The 19,100-nt window shown below is 37.8% G+C and overlaps 2 protein-coding genes and 1 pseudogene across 3 annotated transcripts; all 3 read right to left on the reverse strand.

Annotated features, from left to right (window-relative positions):
* Positions 1–532: 532 nt before the first annotated feature.
* Positions 533–7,925, reverse strand: LOC107696161 (zinc finger protein 395-like). Of its 2 annotated transcripts, none has more exons than XM_016496375.1 (10): positions 6,687–6,775; positions 6,306–6,416; positions 6,054–6,205; positions 5,717–5,823; positions 4,652–4,851; positions 4,437–4,537; positions 3,998–4,253; positions 3,262–3,351; positions 3,048–3,166; positions 533–1,871 (listed from the first exon to the last, which is right to left on the reverse strand). In XM_016496375.1, exons 2-10 carry the CDS (start codon positions 6,366–6,368, stop codon positions 1,760–1,762), a joined length of 1,200 nt encoding a protein of 399 aa, XP_016351861.1. In that variant the 5' UTR covers positions 6,369–6,416; positions 6,687–6,775; the 3' UTR covers positions 533–1,759. The 2 variants fall into 2 exon arrangements, with proteins under 2 accessions (XP_016351861.1, XP_016351862.1); XM_016496376.1 differs by lacking the exon at positions 6,687–6,775 and adding an exon at positions 7,804–7,925 and having other exon boundaries at positions 534–1,871; positions 3,998–4,238.
* Positions 7,926–11,779: 3,854 nt separating this feature from the next.
* Positions 11,780–14,669, reverse strand: LOC107696167 (uncharacterized). The gene is made up of 4 exons (XM_016496384.1): positions 14,654–14,669; positions 14,054–14,224; positions 13,561–13,636; positions 11,780–12,490 (listed from the first exon to the last, which is right to left on the reverse strand). Exons 2-4 carry the CDS (start codon positions 14,182–14,184, stop codon positions 12,062–12,064), a joined length of 636 nt encoding a protein of 211 aa, XP_016351870.1. The 5' UTR covers positions 14,185–14,224; positions 14,654–14,669; the 3' UTR covers positions 11,780–12,061.
* A 2,737-nt stretch (positions 14,670–17,406) lies between these two features.
* On the reverse strand, positions 17,407–18,222 carry LOC107696090 (membrane progestin receptor beta-like; annotated as a pseudogene).
* Between the last annotated feature and the right edge of the window lie 878 nt (positions 18,223–19,100).

The raw sequence follows: 19,100 nt of genomic DNA on the forward strand, positions 1-19,100 counted from the left end.
TTAATGTCTCCGACAGCGCCTGTAGTCCCATTTAGCAACTTGTTAGCAACCGTATTTTTTAAGAAACGTAACAGTTTAAACAAAATTACGAGTGGGGTGTAACTGGTGTGTTTTATGTCGTGGAATAAAACGTGAAAGTATCTTGAGCCTGTGTGAACCACGGACCTTATTTTAGCGGTTTAACCAATATCCAATTCAAAAAACCCATCGACTCTGGGACGATGGAACCGGAAGTGCTAAAATGCTAACTCGCTTCCGGGTTTTTGCCTACAAAGTGACATCATAGTTCCACCACTCTATTATCATTGAAAATAAACGACAACTTTAGGCTTTGTAAACAAAACAGCGGCCCACGCATGTTAGCCAATCAGAATACGTGGGGGCGGCTCTCTGCCAATGGCGTGAGTCTTGGGGCGGGATTACCATTTTGTCCTAACAATAAAAAATGTGGATCAGTATATGTTTAAAAACTATTCAGTCATTATTTTTGCAAATCAGTTTGGTGCTGCAGAAATGCGGCTTAGCATGTGTTCCAGCTTTCTGCATTTGTTTGTGCATGTTCATCTTAGTGCTTGACAGACTCTCCCTCACATTAATAATCAGAATGGGTTTTGAAAACTGACACCCCACATGTAAAGAAAGTACTAGCAAATAGTCTTTCGGTGTACTTTACAGTATTCTGCATATAAATGTATGGTTTTGTGTGTAGACATCTTGGCTTTGTGAATATTTTTCATTTCAAACACATTCTGCAAGCATTTTTGGAGTGTTTTTTCTTTTCTTTTCTTTTAATCCTTTCCTCTTGTACACGAAATGCACACAAAAGGCAAATAAACGAATTTTACGATTGTTCTTGTTATTTGTCATGCACAAATAACAAGCTTTTGAAATTTGCATATTTTATCTTGTGTCTTTTTAATCATACATAGTATCTTCTTCTTTTTTTCTCAATATGATGTTATACTTTCAAATCCTTTTAGATGTTCCCAAGGGGATGTTCCAGTATTGTACAAGACCTTAACACTTTTTGGAAGGATGACAAAACATACTAAAGGAAACAAGCCCAATCTATTCTATGGGCAATATTCAGTCAAGCTCCCTTTAACTCTTTGCAATAGCACTTTGGTATTCAATCAAAAGGTTATAGCTGCACTTTTATCTCCATCAGACAACATACTGTAGCCACTGATGTGGCCAACATCATTCACTCATCACCACTGTAGCTTTATATCTGGCAGTTTAGATTAGGAAGCGCTATGGCATACGACCTTAGTCAAACCTTGCGAAACTCAAAAGTTGTGACTAAATTCAGAGTAAATACGTAGAAAAAAAAGACAATACATGACATTATACTGTTACACCTTTCAGGCTAACAAAACAGCAATAGAAAAACATAATGAAAATGCTCAAAGCAATACATTGTCCACAGTATACAAAAATCAACAATCACTTAAATATCTCAGGTATGGATGAAGTGCAGGACTGGGGTAGAAAAACACCTTGATCAGATACAGGATTACACTTCAATCTCATGAGAGGGCAGAATGCAACTTTGAGGGGTTGGGATCCTACTATTCCACAGTCTCGACAGCTAGTACCAGTGTTCACTTTGTGGGAAAACATAACAAAACACTTTTAACTCTGGTAGGAAAACAAAACAAAAAAAAAAAAGTTAGAAAAGTGAAAAAAACAGGTCCTCTACAGTGCAGGGAATAGTTGGAGGTAAGAAAGAAAATGGAGATTCTTCCTTGTCTTTTTTTTAGTCTGGGAACCGCTGACAGGCTTTCTTCCAGCGGCAGGCGGTGCACCATTGGTCCCTACGCTCCACGCCATACACTTTTCGGCACTTTTTGGCCTCACCTCGGCTTTTCCTAAGGACACGAAAATAATATATATACAGTATATTGAAAATATTCAAATGTAGAGTTATCTTATTTCTGCAAGATATAACTTTTAAAAATGACTTTTGTGGAGAAACATAATGCAGTCAGAGTGACCAGTCTTATTAATATTTATGACTTCAAAACATCCCATTAATAGAAATGTATCTTTGCTTAAAGGGCTCATCGGATGAACATTTTCCACAAGTTGGCATGACTTATTAGGGTCTTCATAAAATTTCTAACTTATTTGACTTAAAAACACTCAATGGCTGTGTAAACAACACCCTTTTTGCCTTGTCAAAAACAGCTCTGCTCACACCAAACCGTTTTGGTGAATGTCTCTTTAAATGATAATGAGTTGCTGCGCACCCCACCCCCCTTCCGGGATTTCCACTAAAAATAAAATAAATCCACTCTTCTCTTGTCTACTCTGAGGCTGGGACTCTAAATGAGGTTTCATTAACAAGGTTAACAAGGAGCACGATCAGATAATCAATCAGTCTGGCCCAGGTGGATCTCGTCAGCTAATCACCTTAACAAGCACAATACGTGTATATATACAGCCAACTTACCTCTGTCCCCCGACAGTTTTCCAGCATCCCGCCTCCACCCCAACACCTCACTCTTAATCTAATTTCATCCCATTCTTGGGATGGGGGGGGGTTCTCTGGGTTCAGGCTCTATCCCGAGCTCGGAGCCCTCCCTCTGGACAGCATGCCAAATATACTACTAATTGCTCAATTATATTATATGTTACTGCGAACTCGTGAAATAATGATTTGTGTTCGTCTGTGCAGCCAACAACAGAACATTTAGCATGTTTTCTGCGGACTTTTGCGTCAGAACATGTACACCGCTGTCGCTTGTGAAAACAACAATGGCGGCTAAGTGCAGATTAATGGGCGGTAATATTATAATAAGAACCCCTTCCTACATCAGAGGGGGAGAGAAATCTGATCGGCTCATTTTCTCACATGCTTGCAGAGAAAGGCTTACAAAAGCAAACTTACTGGGTTCTTTCATGTTTTCTGAGTTGGTAGATGCACCAGACACACAATTATAGCACTTAAACACAGAAAAAGTTAGATTTTCATCTGATGAGCCCTTTAAGAGATCTTTTTCATAACTTCAGAGGGCAGCATTTAACTAAGCATGGGCAAATACCTGAATGAACAGTGCCCTCTGGAGGGAGATGTGCTCATGGTCTGGGATCTGGTGGGGGCGCTGTTCCTCTGTAGCCACTGCTCTCCAACACTCACTGACCGGCTGCGAGATGCTGGAATCTACAGATCAACATAGTAATAAAAGGACAGATCGGATAAAGTGTTTTAAAATGCTTCATCTACGATGTTAAGTGCTTTAGGAGAGGCGGACCAACCTGAGGTTTCTGCTGGAAATCACCAGATGGGGACCAGCTACAAAAGGTGGGAGAGCCTGGAGAGACCATCACCTGAACGGGTGTGCAGGCCTGCAGAAATCAACACAGTGATGGGAAAAACAAAACACACTTTAAAGTCACAACGATTTTTATATTTTTTTTTACAAGATTTTGTTTGTTTCTAAAATGAGTAATAAAGGGATAGTTCACTCATTAAATGAAATATGTTCATCATAAAAAGCCATTGTGTCTCTTTAAAAGACTTAGATTTAACTGCCCGAGTCATATGTATTTGTTTTTAGAATGCCTTTATTACCTTTTTGGATTTTCTAAGTTTTGGTTACCTGGACTTTCAATGGAGGGACAGTAACCTCTCAAGTTTCATTAAAAATAATTTGTTTTCGAAGATTAAACAGTCTTATGGGTTTGAAATGACATGAGGTTGAGTAAACAATGACAGAATTTTCTTGTCTTTTTTTGGTGAACTATATTAGGGCTGCACGATTAATCGAATGCGATTGTCATGCGCATTTTGATAGTAATGCCGGTTCTGTAATCAGCAGAAAATTATCATCATGACAATCGCAGCTTCTGTCGAATCGCGATCTCGATTCCATTTCGCTTTATCGTGCATCCCTAAACTATACCTTTAATTTCAAAACAGCATCAGATAATCTGTCAGATTATCATTATTTTCAGATTATAATCATTCATCATTATCTCATCTGATCAGTACCTGATAGAGATGTTCAGTGTGGATCTGCCACACGCTGCTTGGAGCTGATTGGCTGAGTGGGCTTGACTGGACTGGAGCATCTTGGTGTCCTGGGGTGGATTGGCTTTGTGTGGAGCTGCAGGAGGTCCAGGTCCCGCTGGAGAAGGATGGTGCAGGAGATGGAGGTGCAGTTTCCTCATCTTCAGAGGAGACCTCTGTGTAGTAGAAGTCTTCTTCCCTATGCGACTGCTCTGAGCCCCCACTGTTTGAGAGAAAACAAAATAAAGGGAAAAAATAAAACATTATTTGCAGGTTATTTGCAGACCTAGTAAATTATGTAAACTTGTAGAATTATATATGTTTTTTCAACATAATAAACACTGGCATTGCTTAAAGATGTCTCATAACTTTCCTGTGCCATCTCATTTGTTCCAAGAGTTTGGTGTGTGAGGATACTCACCCCAGGTGAAGAATGCGAATGTGCCGTTTCATTCCAACCCGGGATGTCAGCACTTTCCCGCAGCCAGGCCACAGACACCTGTATGCTCCCCTGCTCAAGCTCTGTAAATGAGAAAGAAAAACAAAGAGTGACTCACGTGTATTTTTAAAGCATCAGCTTCAAATGCTGTCTATTCACCCTTCGGTTCAGCAGTCTGACAGTCTTCTCATTCTCACCTTGCACCTCCTGGCCTTCGGCTCCTCACATGCAGCTTGGTCCAGCTCCATGTGCAGTCCTTCATCTGTCGGTTGGCCCAAGCTCCTGTCCATCTCAGTGACTGATGGAGAAGGGGCTGGGCTGACATTGCCATGGTCCCAGCTCCAGTAACCACTGCTGCCGCTGTCAGACAGCTCACCTCCGCAACACTCCATGTCCCCTATAAATCACAGTCAAAAAAGGGGAAGTGTGAATAACACATAACCGTACAATTGCTAAATTAATTGTTGGGGTGTGTGTTATACTGTTAAATAAAAAATATAATTATCTTATAATTAAATGTTAAATTAAAAAGTTAAATTAATAAAACAAATTAAAATAAATATTTGAGTGACAAAACCACAGAACTGGTAAATTAATTGTTGGGTTGCATGTTGGAGTGTATTAAAAATGTAATATAATTATTATTTACATAATTAAATTAGTCTAAATTTAAAGTGAAATTAATAGTTTTTAAAAACTTTTGACTGAAAATATTTGACTGAGAAAAATTAATTAAATTATTAATTGCTTAATTTTTGGATTGCATGTTGGACTGTATAATAAAAATGTTCTATAATAATTAAATATTTATATAATCTAATAAGTGTATAATTAAAGTCAAATTAATAAAACAAAAAATAATGAAAGAGCAAGTTGCAAATTTAATCATTAGGCTGTGTGTTATAATGTATAATAAAAAATATAATATAAAAATCAAATAAGTTTATAATTAAAAAGAGAAATTAATAAAACAAAAAAAAGAGTGACAAAACCATAAAATTGCTAAATTAATTGTTGGGTTGTGTGTTATACTAGATCATTAAAAATATATAATAAGTATATAATTAAAAAAAGTAAAATTAATAAAAAACTTTTGAAAGAGCAAAAATATAAACAAAAAGTCTACTAAAAATATACTAGTTTCTATCTAAAATCTGATGAGACTTTGTTTAAAATAAAATTGTCTGCACTAGTTTGTCCAGCATACACTACAAATTGTTCTGTGTTTGGCAAGGTGTGGTTTGCAAAAGAAACCAGTTCACCTGGTAGGAGGTCCCTCTGCGGGGGGCTTTGGACCACTGGACTGCAGGACAGACTGGTGAGCACCATAGCAGCCATGATCTCATCCATCTCCACCGACTCAGGACTTCTAAAATAAGGCAGAGACTAAAAACTGTTCAAGTCTACATTACACTGCATTACACATCTATGAAGTAAGAACATAATGCCCACAATGACATTTCACCTTGCATCACACACTATCTGTAGAGTTATTCTGCTCTAACAGACTTAGGTGTAGTCTAAAATGAAGAAGGGCTGATATTATATTATATTTAGAAGACAACAAACTAAACGGATGAAATGGATCTGTAGGTTAACCTGTAAGGTAAGTCCACACCGGAAGACCGTGGGAAGGATAAAAGGTTTGTTTGCTGTGTGTTTACATTGGCTGACCACTCTGTCCCAGGTCCTGCATTCAGCTTCCTCTGCAGACCCACCCCTTCTCCCTGCCCACAACACTGCATGTAGACCTGCATGATTGGAAACAATCAATCACATACTGACTATCCACACTTTCCATCTTCCATGTCTAAGTTACAGGGGCTATATATCATTTATTATGATACATACCAACCCGTCCTGCCCTTCTGTGACCATCGTGTCCAGTCCTGCTCTGGATCCCACCGCTGCCATGCTGTGTCTCTCAGCTAAACAATCGGCGTTGGCTCTCTGTACAACAAGCTACAAAGCAGGGAAAAGCATGTTAAAACACCGTGCGTTTACAGTACATGTTTTCATCTAATCGCCAAGCAGACTTATAACAACTCACAAGCTCAGCAATAGCGCCACGAGGCGATGAAAACGTGCAAAATAATAAATAATTAATTACATTTACAAGCAACACCCTCTATTAAAAACCAAAGCACTTATACGAGTCTTTTAGTGTAAATTAATTACTCATATTGTGAGACTTACATGAAAACGACAACAATGTAACAATCAAAAAAATACCTTTATCGAACACACGCGATAGATTTTTGCATACAGATAAGCAGCGCAGTCGGATATTGCTCTGTACCTTTACTTTTTTTTTTAGGGCAACACACCTCCTGAATGCGAGCCTCTCAGATACTGTAACTCCGGATTTGGGGAGTGAAATCACTGAGAGATCCAAATCCAGCAACGGAATTCGGATTCAATTTAGTGACTCGAGTGTTTAGAATCCTTTCACTAAAAGATTCGTTCACTGATTCGTTCAGTGGTCCTTTCTGTTGTATCATGTACTGTTGGATACACTGTAAGCGAGTCTTTTATTAGTGGCTCATATGAATCATTCACTCAACCGGTTCGTTAGAAACCACCAACTCGATGTCTCTATTGCATTTTCATCTATTTTGACAAAATACCATCCATTTGTATTTCGACTTTTTGTATTTTTGAACGTATTTACCAGCTCATATCCACCTTTACACTTATGTGTTGATTCTAGTCTCGACCACAGCTGACAGAAAATAAGATGCTTGCCTCATTCACACAAAGCCAACGCCGACAACATAGGCCTGCCTAAAATGCAAACATTTTGTATTTTCTTTCGGAAATGCTATTCTAGTTTGAATATAGCTTGAACAGCTAAATCAAGCTGTGCCATTTGTTTAATCCAGATCCATACTTTAGCTGGGACTCTCGTAATGGGCGTTCCCATCCAGCAAAAAACAACCTTCCCACTGGGGGCGGAAGCTGTGCTCTGATTGGCTGACTCGGTTCCCCGAAGGACACACCTTCGCCCAACAACGTGTGCGTACACGAGTTTCTGCTCAACCCCCGTTAATGTACACAATCCAAAACAACAGACAGTTGCTATACAATAAACCATATTTGTGCACATTATTATTGAAAATGCAGATATAAAAACCCATTAAACCTTATGCATTCGATAGCCACGCTAAAACAATTCATTTTAAACAGCGTATTTTCTCGGCACGACCGCGGTAGGATTAAAATCAGAGGAGTTCACACAAACACCGGCTACATGATTATAGTAGGAAAACTCTGTAAACATGCAGTAAAATAAATACCCTCAATATCTGATATACTGTCATTAAAAAACCGGCGTGTTTAATGATTTTACCTTGAATGTTTTCGTAGGGAGAGATGCCGCTGTCTGCTGCTCACCACGCTTCTCTGCCGGCCCGTCAGTCAGTCTGGGGGGCTGTGCGTCGCGCTAGCGCAGTTTACGTGCCCTCAGTTACGCCGAATGACAGCTGCTTGCTGCAACATCGCACAGCCTCGTTTATATAGCTTCAATATTCGTAGTATTATTACACTATTTTTTCACTGTGTGTGGTTTATTTAGTGTATTTTTACTGTTGTGGTGTCTGCGTTATATTTGATATACAAATTGCAATGTACTCAATTGTACAAAATTAAATAAAGAAGGCATAATAACTTATTTATCGTGATAACTCAGTGAATATGAGGTCATGTGACAATCTGTGTTATTTCAGTATAATTAATTTACTATAATTGTGTTTGACAATATTTTAATTTTAGTTGGTTTTAGTAATTATGCTGTGTGTTTTTGGCATTTTTTATTAGTCTCTGTTCTTTAAAACATATCTATATTGTAAATTTTTTTAATATATATATATATATATATATATATATTAGTTAACAATAACACATGTAATGGTGTTATTCTTGTTAATTAATATAAAATAATTAATAGTGTGGCATTTTATAATTATGTTATAAGAAAATAAGATAATAAAAGGGTTATTTTTACTAAAACCTGCTTCTCCTGTAATATTGGTCTGTTGCATTTTGTTTGTTTTTGTTTTTTAACTCTTACAAAAATAGAAACATAAAAAATAATGTATTATGAATCATAATAGTTTCACTTTTTTAGTTCAAAAGATTGCTTTTATTTTCAATTTAATATGCATGATAAAAAGTATTCCACAATAATAATTTTCTTTTTTATTAATATGTATATGTGTGTATTAATATGTGTATAGACAGACAGACAGACAAACAGTGGGTATATCACCCCCCTTTAACATAATTACATTTTGTTGCTTTGCAGCCTGAAATGTTTTTGTTTTATCCACCTGTATTTACTCAGTGTAATTTATAACATCCAAGTAAAAGATATAACACCGACATGTCAGAAACAAAATAACAGAATCATTGAGTTGTAAAAAGGATCACTCCCTCCTAAAAATGACTTACCTTCTCAATGGCTCACAAAGCTGTGATCAGCTGTAGTCACTTTGAATAGCTCAGCATGAAAAGCACTTTCTTGGAGCATTTCAGTCTTTGGTAGTGCAACTGAAGCAAGCAATCAACTATGTATGGGTGGTAAGGCACTGTCAAAAGATCTCCGGGAAAAAGTTGTGGACAGGCACAAGTCAGGAGATGGATACAAATATTTATAAAAAAAAAAAAGTTAAATAAAAAGGCTTTATCAATGCCTAGAAGCACAGTGAAGTCTATTATTAAGAAGTGGAAGGTATTTGGTACAGCACAGATCCTCCCTGGATCAGGACGTCTCTCCAAACTGGATGAAAGAGCCAGGAGGAAACTGGTCAGAGTGGCGACCAAGAGGCCTACAGCAACTCTGAAGCAGTTGCAGGAATTTATGACAAAGAGTGGTCATTGTGTGCATGTGACAACAATATCACAAATTCTCCACAAATGTGGCTTGTATGGAAGGGTTGCAACAAGAAAAAGCCATTCCTCAAGAAAGGCCACTTGATTCTCAAGTGGTTCTCAGGCAGATGAGACTAAAATTTTATTATTTGGCCTCAACACCAAAAGATATGTCTGGCGGAAATCCAATACAGCTCACCATCCAAATTCCTACAGTAAAGCATGGAGGTGTTTCTCTGCAGCAGGGACTGGATGGGGCAAAATACCATCAAATTCTTGAGGAAAATCTTCTGCCTTCTGCCGGAAAGTTGTCAATAGGAAGAAGGTTTATCTTCCAACATGACAATGACCCAAAAGCATACAGCAAAACTGACCACACAGTGGTTGAAGGAGAAACAGGGGAATGTCCTTGCATGGCCTAGTCAGAGCCCAGACTTAAACCCCACTGAAAATCTGTGGAATGACTTGAAGACTGCAGTCCACAAAAGGTCACCATCAAATTTAACTGAACTTGAGCAGTTCTGCAAAGAAGAGTGGATGAAGAGTCTAGATGTGCAAAGTTAGTAGAGACATATCTACAGACTAAAGGCTGTAATTAAAGCAAAAGGTGGTTCAACAAAATACTGACAAGGGCGTGATCCTTTTTCCAAATCAGTGATTCTGTTTATTCTTTTTTTTATTGACATGTTGGTGTTATATCTTTCACTTAGATGATATAAGTTCCACTGAGTAAATAAAGCTGGATAAAACAAAAACTGTGCCTGTCTTCATTTCAGGCTGCAAAGCAACAAAATGTGATTATTTTAAAGGGGGGTGATTAATTTTATACCCACTGTATAGATAGATAGATAGATAGATAAATAGATGATAGCACTGTAGCATTAACGCATAATTATTTGCTTGCAGTGTTATTTTAAGTCATTCTAAGTTAGTTGTCCAGTTTAGACAGCATTCTGCAGTTTCCAGAGCAGTCCGTTGACGTGTCACCTTTCACCTACTTCATTTGGTCTATTTCCTAAATATTCAGCATTGTGTATTTGCAAACAGACATTTGGAAGAAAGCGTTCATCATGTAATGATATCTGGGGATTATAAGCTTTCTTCTGTCGGCGGCCGTGCCCGACGGACTTCATCCTCCAAAGGGGATTTTAGGTCTGGACAGCACGAGCATGTTGGGTTTCAGTCTCTGAATCCAGTCTGGGTATTGGCTCGAGGCATTGTGTCATGTGACTCACACTGACCTACAATAACCCAGACATGGTTGGCTTCCTTTATAGTTTTATATGAAGTTGCAGCAATGAATGGATATATTTATTAGTTCACATGATAAAAATCAATAAAGGGTTGCAACAAGAAAAAGCCATTCCTCAAGAAAGGCCACTTGATTCTCAAGTGGTTCTCAGGCAGATGAGACTAAAATTTTATTATTTGGCCTCAACACCAAAAGATATGTCTGGCGGAAATCCAATACAGCTCACCATCCAAATTCCTACAGTAAAGCATGGAGGTGTTTCTCTGCAGCAGGGACTGGATGGGGCAAAATACCATCAAATTCTTGAGGAAAATCTTCTGCCTTCTGCCGGAAAGTTGTCAATAGGAAGAAGGTTTATCTTCCAACATGACAATGACCCAAAAGCATACAGCAAAACTGACCACACAGTGGTTGAAGGAGAAACAGGGGAATGTCCTTGCATGGCCTAGTCAGAGCCCAGACTTAAACCCCACTGAAAATCTGTGGAATGACTTGAAGACTGCAGTCCACAAAAGGTCACCATCAAATTTAACTGAACTTGAGCAGTTCTGCAAAGAAGAGTGGATGAAGAGTCTAGATGTGCAAAGTTAGTAGAGACATATCTACAGACTAAAGGCTGTAATTAAAGCAAAAGGTGGTTCAACAAAATACTGACAAGGGCGTGATCCTTTTTCCAAATCAGTGATTCTGTTTATTCTTTTTTTTATTGACATGTTGGTGTTATATCTTTCACTTAGATGATATAAGTTCCACTGAGTAAATAAAGCTGGATAAAACAAAAACTGTGCCTGTCTTCATTTCAGGCTGCAAAGCAACAAAATGTGATTATTTTAAAGGGGGGTGATTAATTTTATACCCACTGTATAGATAGATAGATAGATAGATAAATAGATGATAGCACTGTAGCATTAACGCATAATTATTTGCTTGCAGTGTTATTTTAAGTCATTCTAAGTTAGTTGTCCAGTTTAGACAGCATTCTGCAGTTTCCAGAGCAGTCCGTTGACGTGTCACCTTTCACCTACTTCATTTGGTCTATTTCCTAAATATTCAGCATTGTGTATTTGCAAACAGACATTTGGAAGAAAGCGTTCATCATGTAATGATATCTGGGGATTATAAGCTTTCTTCTGTCGGCGGCCGTGCCCGACGGACTTCATCCTCCAAAGGGGATTTTAGGTCTGGACAGCACGAGCATGTTGGGTTTCAGTCTCTGAATCCAGTCTGGGTATTGGCTCGAGGCATTGTGTCATGTGACTCACACTGACCTACAATAACCCAGACATGGTTGGCTTCCTTTATAGTTTTATATGAAGTTGCAGCAATGAATGGATATATTTATTAGTTCACATGATAAAAATCAATAAATACAAAAATACTTATTTCTAACAATGTTTATATGTGTTGCAAGTTTGTTTTAAGGCTTGCAAAATGTGAATAAATACAAATAATGCATTGTAAATGAAAATGTTGCCCTTTCGTCATACTAGAAATGTTTGTCTGGAATGGGAGGGACAGCCTCCATAGCAATATCACTCATATCAAGCACAGTATCCGTATCAGAGAGAGGTGTTATGTTCTTCTGACTCTTGGTTTTCCAGTTCACTGCAGCATAGACAGCAGTCGGTTCTGAGTCGGTCAAATGTTGAGGTAAAGCATCAGGCTGCTCCACTGCCTGCTTGTTTACTGCTTTGTTGAGGGCTGAGACAGAGTGATTATCATCAGGCTTTGTCATTGCTGGGGAAGGGCTCTCATTCTCCCCGTCAGCTTTGTCAGATGGAGGCTGTAACGGAGGCTCACTAATGCACTCATAAGGATTTTCCTCATTCAGTTCAGCCTCCACGAGTGAGTATATATGATCAGTTAGATCCTTGGCATCTAGCATATATTCAACACTCTGGGACTCAGGTAGTTTCTGTAATAAGGACATTAGTTCGTGAGAATATGAATTTATTTATTAGTTCATGTCACATACTAGGACTTTTATGTTGGTCCTATTAAAAATTATTATTTTTTTAAATCATTAGCTTTCTCTGTCTGCTTTCCATTAAAGTGTAATTTCCTTTAGAAGATTAATCCAATAACTATCTAGAAATTACTTATCTTATTAGATGTAGATGAGTTTGTGTCTTCATCAGAACGGATCCGGAGAAATATCTCCAAGAAAAACATTTCTTACTCACCAATAGATCCAGCAGTTCACCAATGAATGCAGTGAATGGTTAAGTTCAGAATAAGTCAGAATAAGAGTTCAAACAGCTGATAAAAACATCAAAATAATCCACAAGCAGCAAGTAATGTAAGCAATCCACAAGCTGTGTGTTTGTTATACACAAATCCATCACTAAGACATTTTGCTTCTGGCTAGAATACAAATCCTCTGAACATAATATTGCTTTCTCCATAAAAAAAAAGTCATCTAGTCTGAATCAGGAGAGAAATATGCACAGATCAAGCATAATTTACAAGCAAAAACAGTCCAAAACAGTTAACAGTCACAGGTGGAAGCATTATTATGGAATATGGACTGCGATTTTGGCCAGAAGCGATGGTTTATAGTTAAAACACTTTAATTAATTGATGCACTGGAGTCATGTGAATTACTTGTGGATTATTGTGATGAGTTTATCAGCTTTTTGAACTCTCATTATGATGGCAACCATTCACTGCAGAGGATCCATCAGTGAGCAAGTGATATAATGCTAAATTTCTCCAAATCTGTTCTGATGAAGAAACAAACTCATCTATGAAATTTTCAGCAAATGGTACGTTTTGGGAGTTAATTATTCCTTTAAATAATATTTGGACTTGAATAAAATCAAGTAATTTAGATGTTGTCAAGTGAAGCACATTTTTTAAGCAACCTGGCCATTTTTTACAGAATACATTGAACAATAATCCATTGAAGCAATAGCCAAGAGTAATACTAATTTACTGTATATATTGTATTCTGAATATGAGTTTTGTCTTATATCAGTCTCTTACATTTTGTTGAGGTGCCGATGGAATATTTGTTTTCTCTCGTCTGAGCAAATACCTGGGTGAAACACTGTCAGACATACTGGAGACATAAAAAAAGAAAAGTCACTATTTCAAATGTTACAGATATACAGTAGCATCCACCTTACATCCTGTTTATTTTCCTGATATTTTTTTGCATGGTGTCTGCATGCAAACATGATGTTATCAATCCATCTTTGTGGTTTACATAAACACAAAGGTACTGGACTTGACAAACAGGTCTCTACTTTTCTTACACAGACATTAATGTTATTCATGCTGCGTGACTTGGGCACTTGGTGACTTGTGCTTCTGAACCTGTCATTGCACATTCCACCCATTTACTCACAGCATTCTGTTACAATCACTCCCTTCTCCTGGGTGTGTTTTGAATCAGCACAAGATGTGATAATAACCAAATTCCTAAATATGCATATAAATATACATAAAAAAGAAAAAGAGAAAATGAAAGACTTACCTGAAACAGCTAGTACAAAGGCTGTAGACTGTGACATAAATGATGATGAAGATGGCTGACACAATGCTAATCTGAAGGGAGGAAGAACAACCTGATAACCAGGTGATCAGACCCTCCTCAACAGGAGCCATCACTCTTCATACAGTTTCTGTAATGACTGAACTGGAAGAACTGAAGGAAAGTAAAATCAATAATCTGTAACAGTTGATATTCTCAATGAGATGAAAGCGAATACAATGTAAGCAGTTATTACGGTTCTCACAAACACGATGACTACACAGGTGAGTACTTGTACAAGTCACACCTTCTTTCATGTTAACACAGACTGGTGTTGCTGCAATGTTAAGCATATTACTATTTTAAAAATGCAAGGAGACACAGTAGCGGTTGAAAAGTAATGCCAAAAAGTATAAATATTAAAATACTAAGAGGTAATACCCAAAGCAGTTTAAAATGTACCTTAAGCATATAAATCTTTCAAACGAATATTCATGCTCTGATATTGTACATCATCTGTGTGAGATTTTTCAGAAACTAATATCCATAAACAGCCGCCTTCTCTCAGTCTGCCTAAAAGAATGAAAGAGAATGTCCCCTTACCTTTGACCTCAGTTACACTATCATAGATCACCCATCATCATCTTGTCTTTACTGGCAGCAACACACTGATCCAACAGGGATTTGACAGAGTCACATTTCCTCATTCTGGATTTCTGTCACTCCAGTGCCTAATCCATACATCCCTTAAAACAAACCACTTCACTTGCATACTTATTCAGTTAGCTTAGTTACTCCTAGTTTCTCATTCCTTATTCAGATTTGATATATAATGGTTAGTTCTGTTTTGAATGATATCTTAATTTAAACAAACAACTTAATTAAAACAAAAAAAGTTTCAGTTCATGAATGGAACACTGCTGCCACCTAATGGACAAAGGATGTATGATAAACGCGTGGCTGATCCTTCCTTGCACAAAAACTACCGTTCTGATGCACTGAAAGTGAGATTTTTTTTTACATAGCCTACAAATAAGTCTCATTCAACTTGCTTAACTAAAATGAAAACTCACCAAAGATTTATTACATGGATTTTAATTAGGGCTGTCATGAGTCCTTGATTCAGTTTTCAAGATCCTCGATGGACCCTTTTCACAAGACTGTGATTTAACGGTCATCAGCATCGTAAATCCTCGAAAGTTTTTCATATTTGTATTTTTTTTTAAATGTATGTACATTTATAACACTATTCTTTGTATTATATCACCTTTGCATCAAATGACAAAAAAACAGTTAACGCTAATGCGAGGGTGTTTCTAATGCAGAGTCTATGGGAGGGACGGTAAATTTGACATCGTTCTCTCTTCTGACTGCCGTTATCAGTCTCTCTCAATTTTTTCCCTTTTATTGAAAGTCATGAAAACACTATCGTGGAGTTTTTCTTTTGCTATTTGAGCAAATGGGAATGCAAAAAATATTATTAATTATTATGCCTCATTGTTATTATATATGTATTTAAAAGTCATTTTAAAGACTATTGTTTGCTTGGGTCTATTTTTATTACCACGAAAAAATTAATTATAATTATCCGATTACTCGATTAATCGTCAGAATAATGGACCAATTACTCTATTACCAAAATAATCGTTAGTGACAGCCCTAATTTTAATGTAAACATTTATTGAAGTACAAAGGAATATCTAAGGCATATTTTTTGTTTAAACACCAGGGTTTAACTGAGGTTAAAATGATTTGTTATTAAATAAAGATGTTATCAGTGTTGTAAATATGTTATTATTAAATACATTTGTTATCAGTGTAACATTTTTTCGTCCCAGTGATTTGTTGCTTTACATTTTTTAAATCCTAAAACTTTATTTTTCTCTATAGGTTTAAATCAGATTTTGACTACCATATTTTCAATGTGGTCCTAGACTATTGGACCCCACAGTATATAACAGCACACCCTGACAACAAAGTATTTAAGCAGGAAATTTTTGTTCAGGCCTGCAGATGGTATTTCGATTTTATGAAGAGAGTATATATTCTACATGAATATTCTATAAGATACACAAGAAGCAAGCAAGAGTTGATCTGTTCCTCCACCACAACACCGTTGCCTGACAACGCTGAGTGCAAAATAAAAGTAGCCTCCCTTATCCCTCACCCCTCCAACTCTCCCTCATTCTAATTTGGGCCAAATCCAGCTTTATTCCTTAAAGGTAGGGTATGTAATTTTTCAAAAACACTTTAGAAAACTGATTCGGCCAAATAGCAAAACAAACTTGTAGCCAATCAACAATAAGGGGCGTGTCTACTCGTGAAGTGGAGGAGAGAGCTTTCAGTGCATGGGACGGACATTAGCCGAGCCGAGCGACAGAAAGATAGAGATGACGGATAAAAAACAAAAGAGGAAAACGTCTGCGGAACAAAAGAAGGCTTAAGGCAATAAGGCAAGAAGTAGGACCCGTGTAAATATTGGATCAGCTTTCCAGCGCTGGAGAGAACTCAAGGAGCGGAGGCCTGCGATCGGACGCCGAGGTTGCTTTGTTTCTTCTCAATAGGTGAGTAACACCGTGTCTACAACAGCTAAAGTCTGCCTACACTGGACGCGATCAAACGACCGTTGAAAACCATTTTAAATTTGTGTCAGCACGTCATAAATAGAACCCGGCAGCAGTTTTCTGTCGGGGATTTGTTGCGCTGCTCCGCGCCGCTCACGTCCAATGTAGACACGGTGTAACATTGGTTTTGCTTTGTTTCACAGAACTAATCGTTGCCTGGGTTGCGTACGTATATGTGGGGCGGAGCTATCAAAATAGGGGCAAGACCCTTTTGGGGTAGGGGCGTGTTTGTTTTGGTGAGTTCAAATATCAACATTGGCTACCAGAAATCGCTTACCCTGCCTTTAATTTGAACGCTTTTGCTTTTGAAAAACTCATGTCCCAGACTCCAAACAGTTTAATGTAAACAGGTCAGTTATGCAAAGCCATACAGTACTGGATCTCAGAGGAATGTCGGCTAAATGGTAGATTATCGTCAGCAGTGAATTCATTTGTGAAAAACCAACTTAGTATTTGTGTTTGATTTGATTTGTACAACTATTTGATAGTTAAAATATAAACTGCCTCCCTTAGACTGATATCTGGGATTTCAAAATGTGATTGTGGGACTTTTAAAATAAAAAAGTAAGAAAGAAAGAAAAGACATCCCATCACAATTCTCATAATAAATGCACTAAAAGAAAATTATTTTAATTTTAAAACTTATAATAATAAATACTTCTTAGTACTACAGCATATAACTAAGCAAATATGCTTTGTAAAATGATTTAATTTGTTTTCAGTCTTTTTTCTTTAGTTGCCTTTGCAACTCCTCTCATAAGAACTGCAGTCAGAACACTGCATAACACCAACAAGAAGAATGATCCTCCAGCCAGTAAGATGAAGCGTTCTCCATGCACATCTACAACAGACTGCTCTGGTGACCAGGCGGTGTGCTACGGAGCTAATGTCAAGCATGTACGCCAGGCTGGTGGGAATGATCTGGCAGATCTTCTGGTGGAGCGGGTACGGACGGTGGTAACGGAATTTGGCATAGCAGCAGCTGGTGTAGGACAACCAGGCCAGGACTGAGGCACCAGGCAGAAACACAACACCCACTGTGCCTCCATACTGGCTCTGAACAGTAAAAATAGTGGCCTAGCGAGCAGCCATATTGGTAAACAGCTACACCAACGTAGTCTACAAAGAAGGAATAATGAGCTAGTTCAGAGTATGACTGCAGCAGATGGGCGGCCACGCTGAAACTGAGGTAGGTAAGTGATGACAACACATACAAAAACAGAGGCAAAGACGCCATGTTGAGTGTCAGCCCCAAAATAAAGAAAATTGGAGTAGAATGGCAGGGATTGCCAGCAGGTGTGTCCATACATTGAGCAACTCATTGTGGCATTGAAAGAGGCTACAAAAGTAACTCCACCATTCCAGATGCACTGGACGATAGCCTGACAAGATATAGGGTTCACGAAACAGACTCGGCACATCAGAGGCAAGTACGGTGGCTTGAGGTAAAGGTAGACGGGGCAACCAGTTCAACAAGTGTGGTAATTGACCCAGCTGCTGTACACTCAAAGTCAGCGAACTCAGACGGCCCAAAACTCCACTTGACATGGTGAAACTCTGGATCAATGTCAAAAAATGAGCTGCAACGAGAAGCAGAAAACAGCTCGAGGATAAATTATATTGACAAATCAGCATGCCATGATTCCTACCTCTGCCAGACAAAGAGCCAATTCTTGCTGAACAGTTGTAAATAAGCATGTAAAATCAAAGATAAGAAAATTATACTTTTAAACGTGCCTGATCAGGTAAAGAGGGAGCAAGAATATGTGACATTTCATACAACAGAAAACATACTTTCAAAACGCCGGAAACTATGCGTGGAAAAATAAGAAAATCCTTACTTCCTACTTTTAAGTAAAAGGGAGTAAATAGCCTAGTTATGTTTATATATATATATATATATATATATATATAAATTAGCAGCTCCTCACCTGTGCGGAACCGGTTGAAAGCCACTCTTCGATCCTCTCTTCGTTATTTTTTTAAATATACAAGGGGTTTCATATCGATCCAAAGATTAAATCTTGCCCTCAGACTTTTTGCATTTTAACCTTGGCAACTGCGCTGTGCGCTGTGCCTGTCAAAGTCTCCAGAGACCTGTTGTGTTGGTGGCTCCTCGTGAATGTGGTTACAAATCACTCAAACGACTCAGTTCAGTTCAGTTCACAAGCAGACATCACTCAGTTCACTCTTCGAAAGAGCAAAAGTCTGAACGAAAAAACGATATAACTTCAAAAACACTAACATTGTACAGTGGGCTTACATGATTATAAAATCCAGACAATTGTACTTTGATGTCTGAAGACTCGTTTTCTCAAAATAATATTAATTAAATATTAAATTGTCCAGCAGAAGCCATGCTTGATTGAAATGAAAGGTTATTAAAAAATACAAAAATAAACAACACAGTACGGTACAGATATTCG

This window comes from Sinocyclocheilus anshuiensis, unplaced genomic scaffold (assembly GCF_001515605.1).
Source record: "Sinocyclocheilus anshuiensis isolate Anshui unplaced genomic scaffold, SAMN03320099.WGS_v1.1 scaffold306, whole genome shotgun sequence".
Taxonomy (NCBI): Eukaryota; Metazoa; Chordata; class Actinopteri; order Cypriniformes; family Cyprinidae; genus Sinocyclocheilus; species Sinocyclocheilus anshuiensis.

Coding starts and splice junctions, on each gene's coding strand:
- LOC107696167 (XM_016496384.1), bottom strand. CDS start 14,184: ATGGCTCCTGTTGAGGAGGGTCTGATCACCTGGTTATCAGGTTGTTCT. Junction 13,637..14,053: donor CTTTGTACTAGCTGTTTCAG/GTAAGTCTTTCA, acceptor TTATGTCTCCAG/TATGTCTGACAGTGTTTCAC. Junction 12,491..13,560: donor CATCGGCACCTCAACAAAAT/GTAAGAGACTGA, acceptor TCCTTATTACAG/AAACTACCTGAGTCCCAGAG.
- LOC107696161 (XM_016496375.1), bottom strand. CDS start 6,368: ATGGCAGCGGTGGGATCCAGAGCAGGACTGGACACGATGGTCACAGAA. Junction 5,824..6,053: donor GGTGTGGACTTACCTTACAG/GTTAACCTACAG, acceptor GCCTTATTTTAG/AAGTCCTGAGTCGGTGGAGA. Junction 3,167..3,261: donor ATTTCCAGCAGAAACCTCAG/GTTGGTCCGCCT, acceptor GTTGATCTGTAG/ATTCCAGCATCTCGCAGCCG.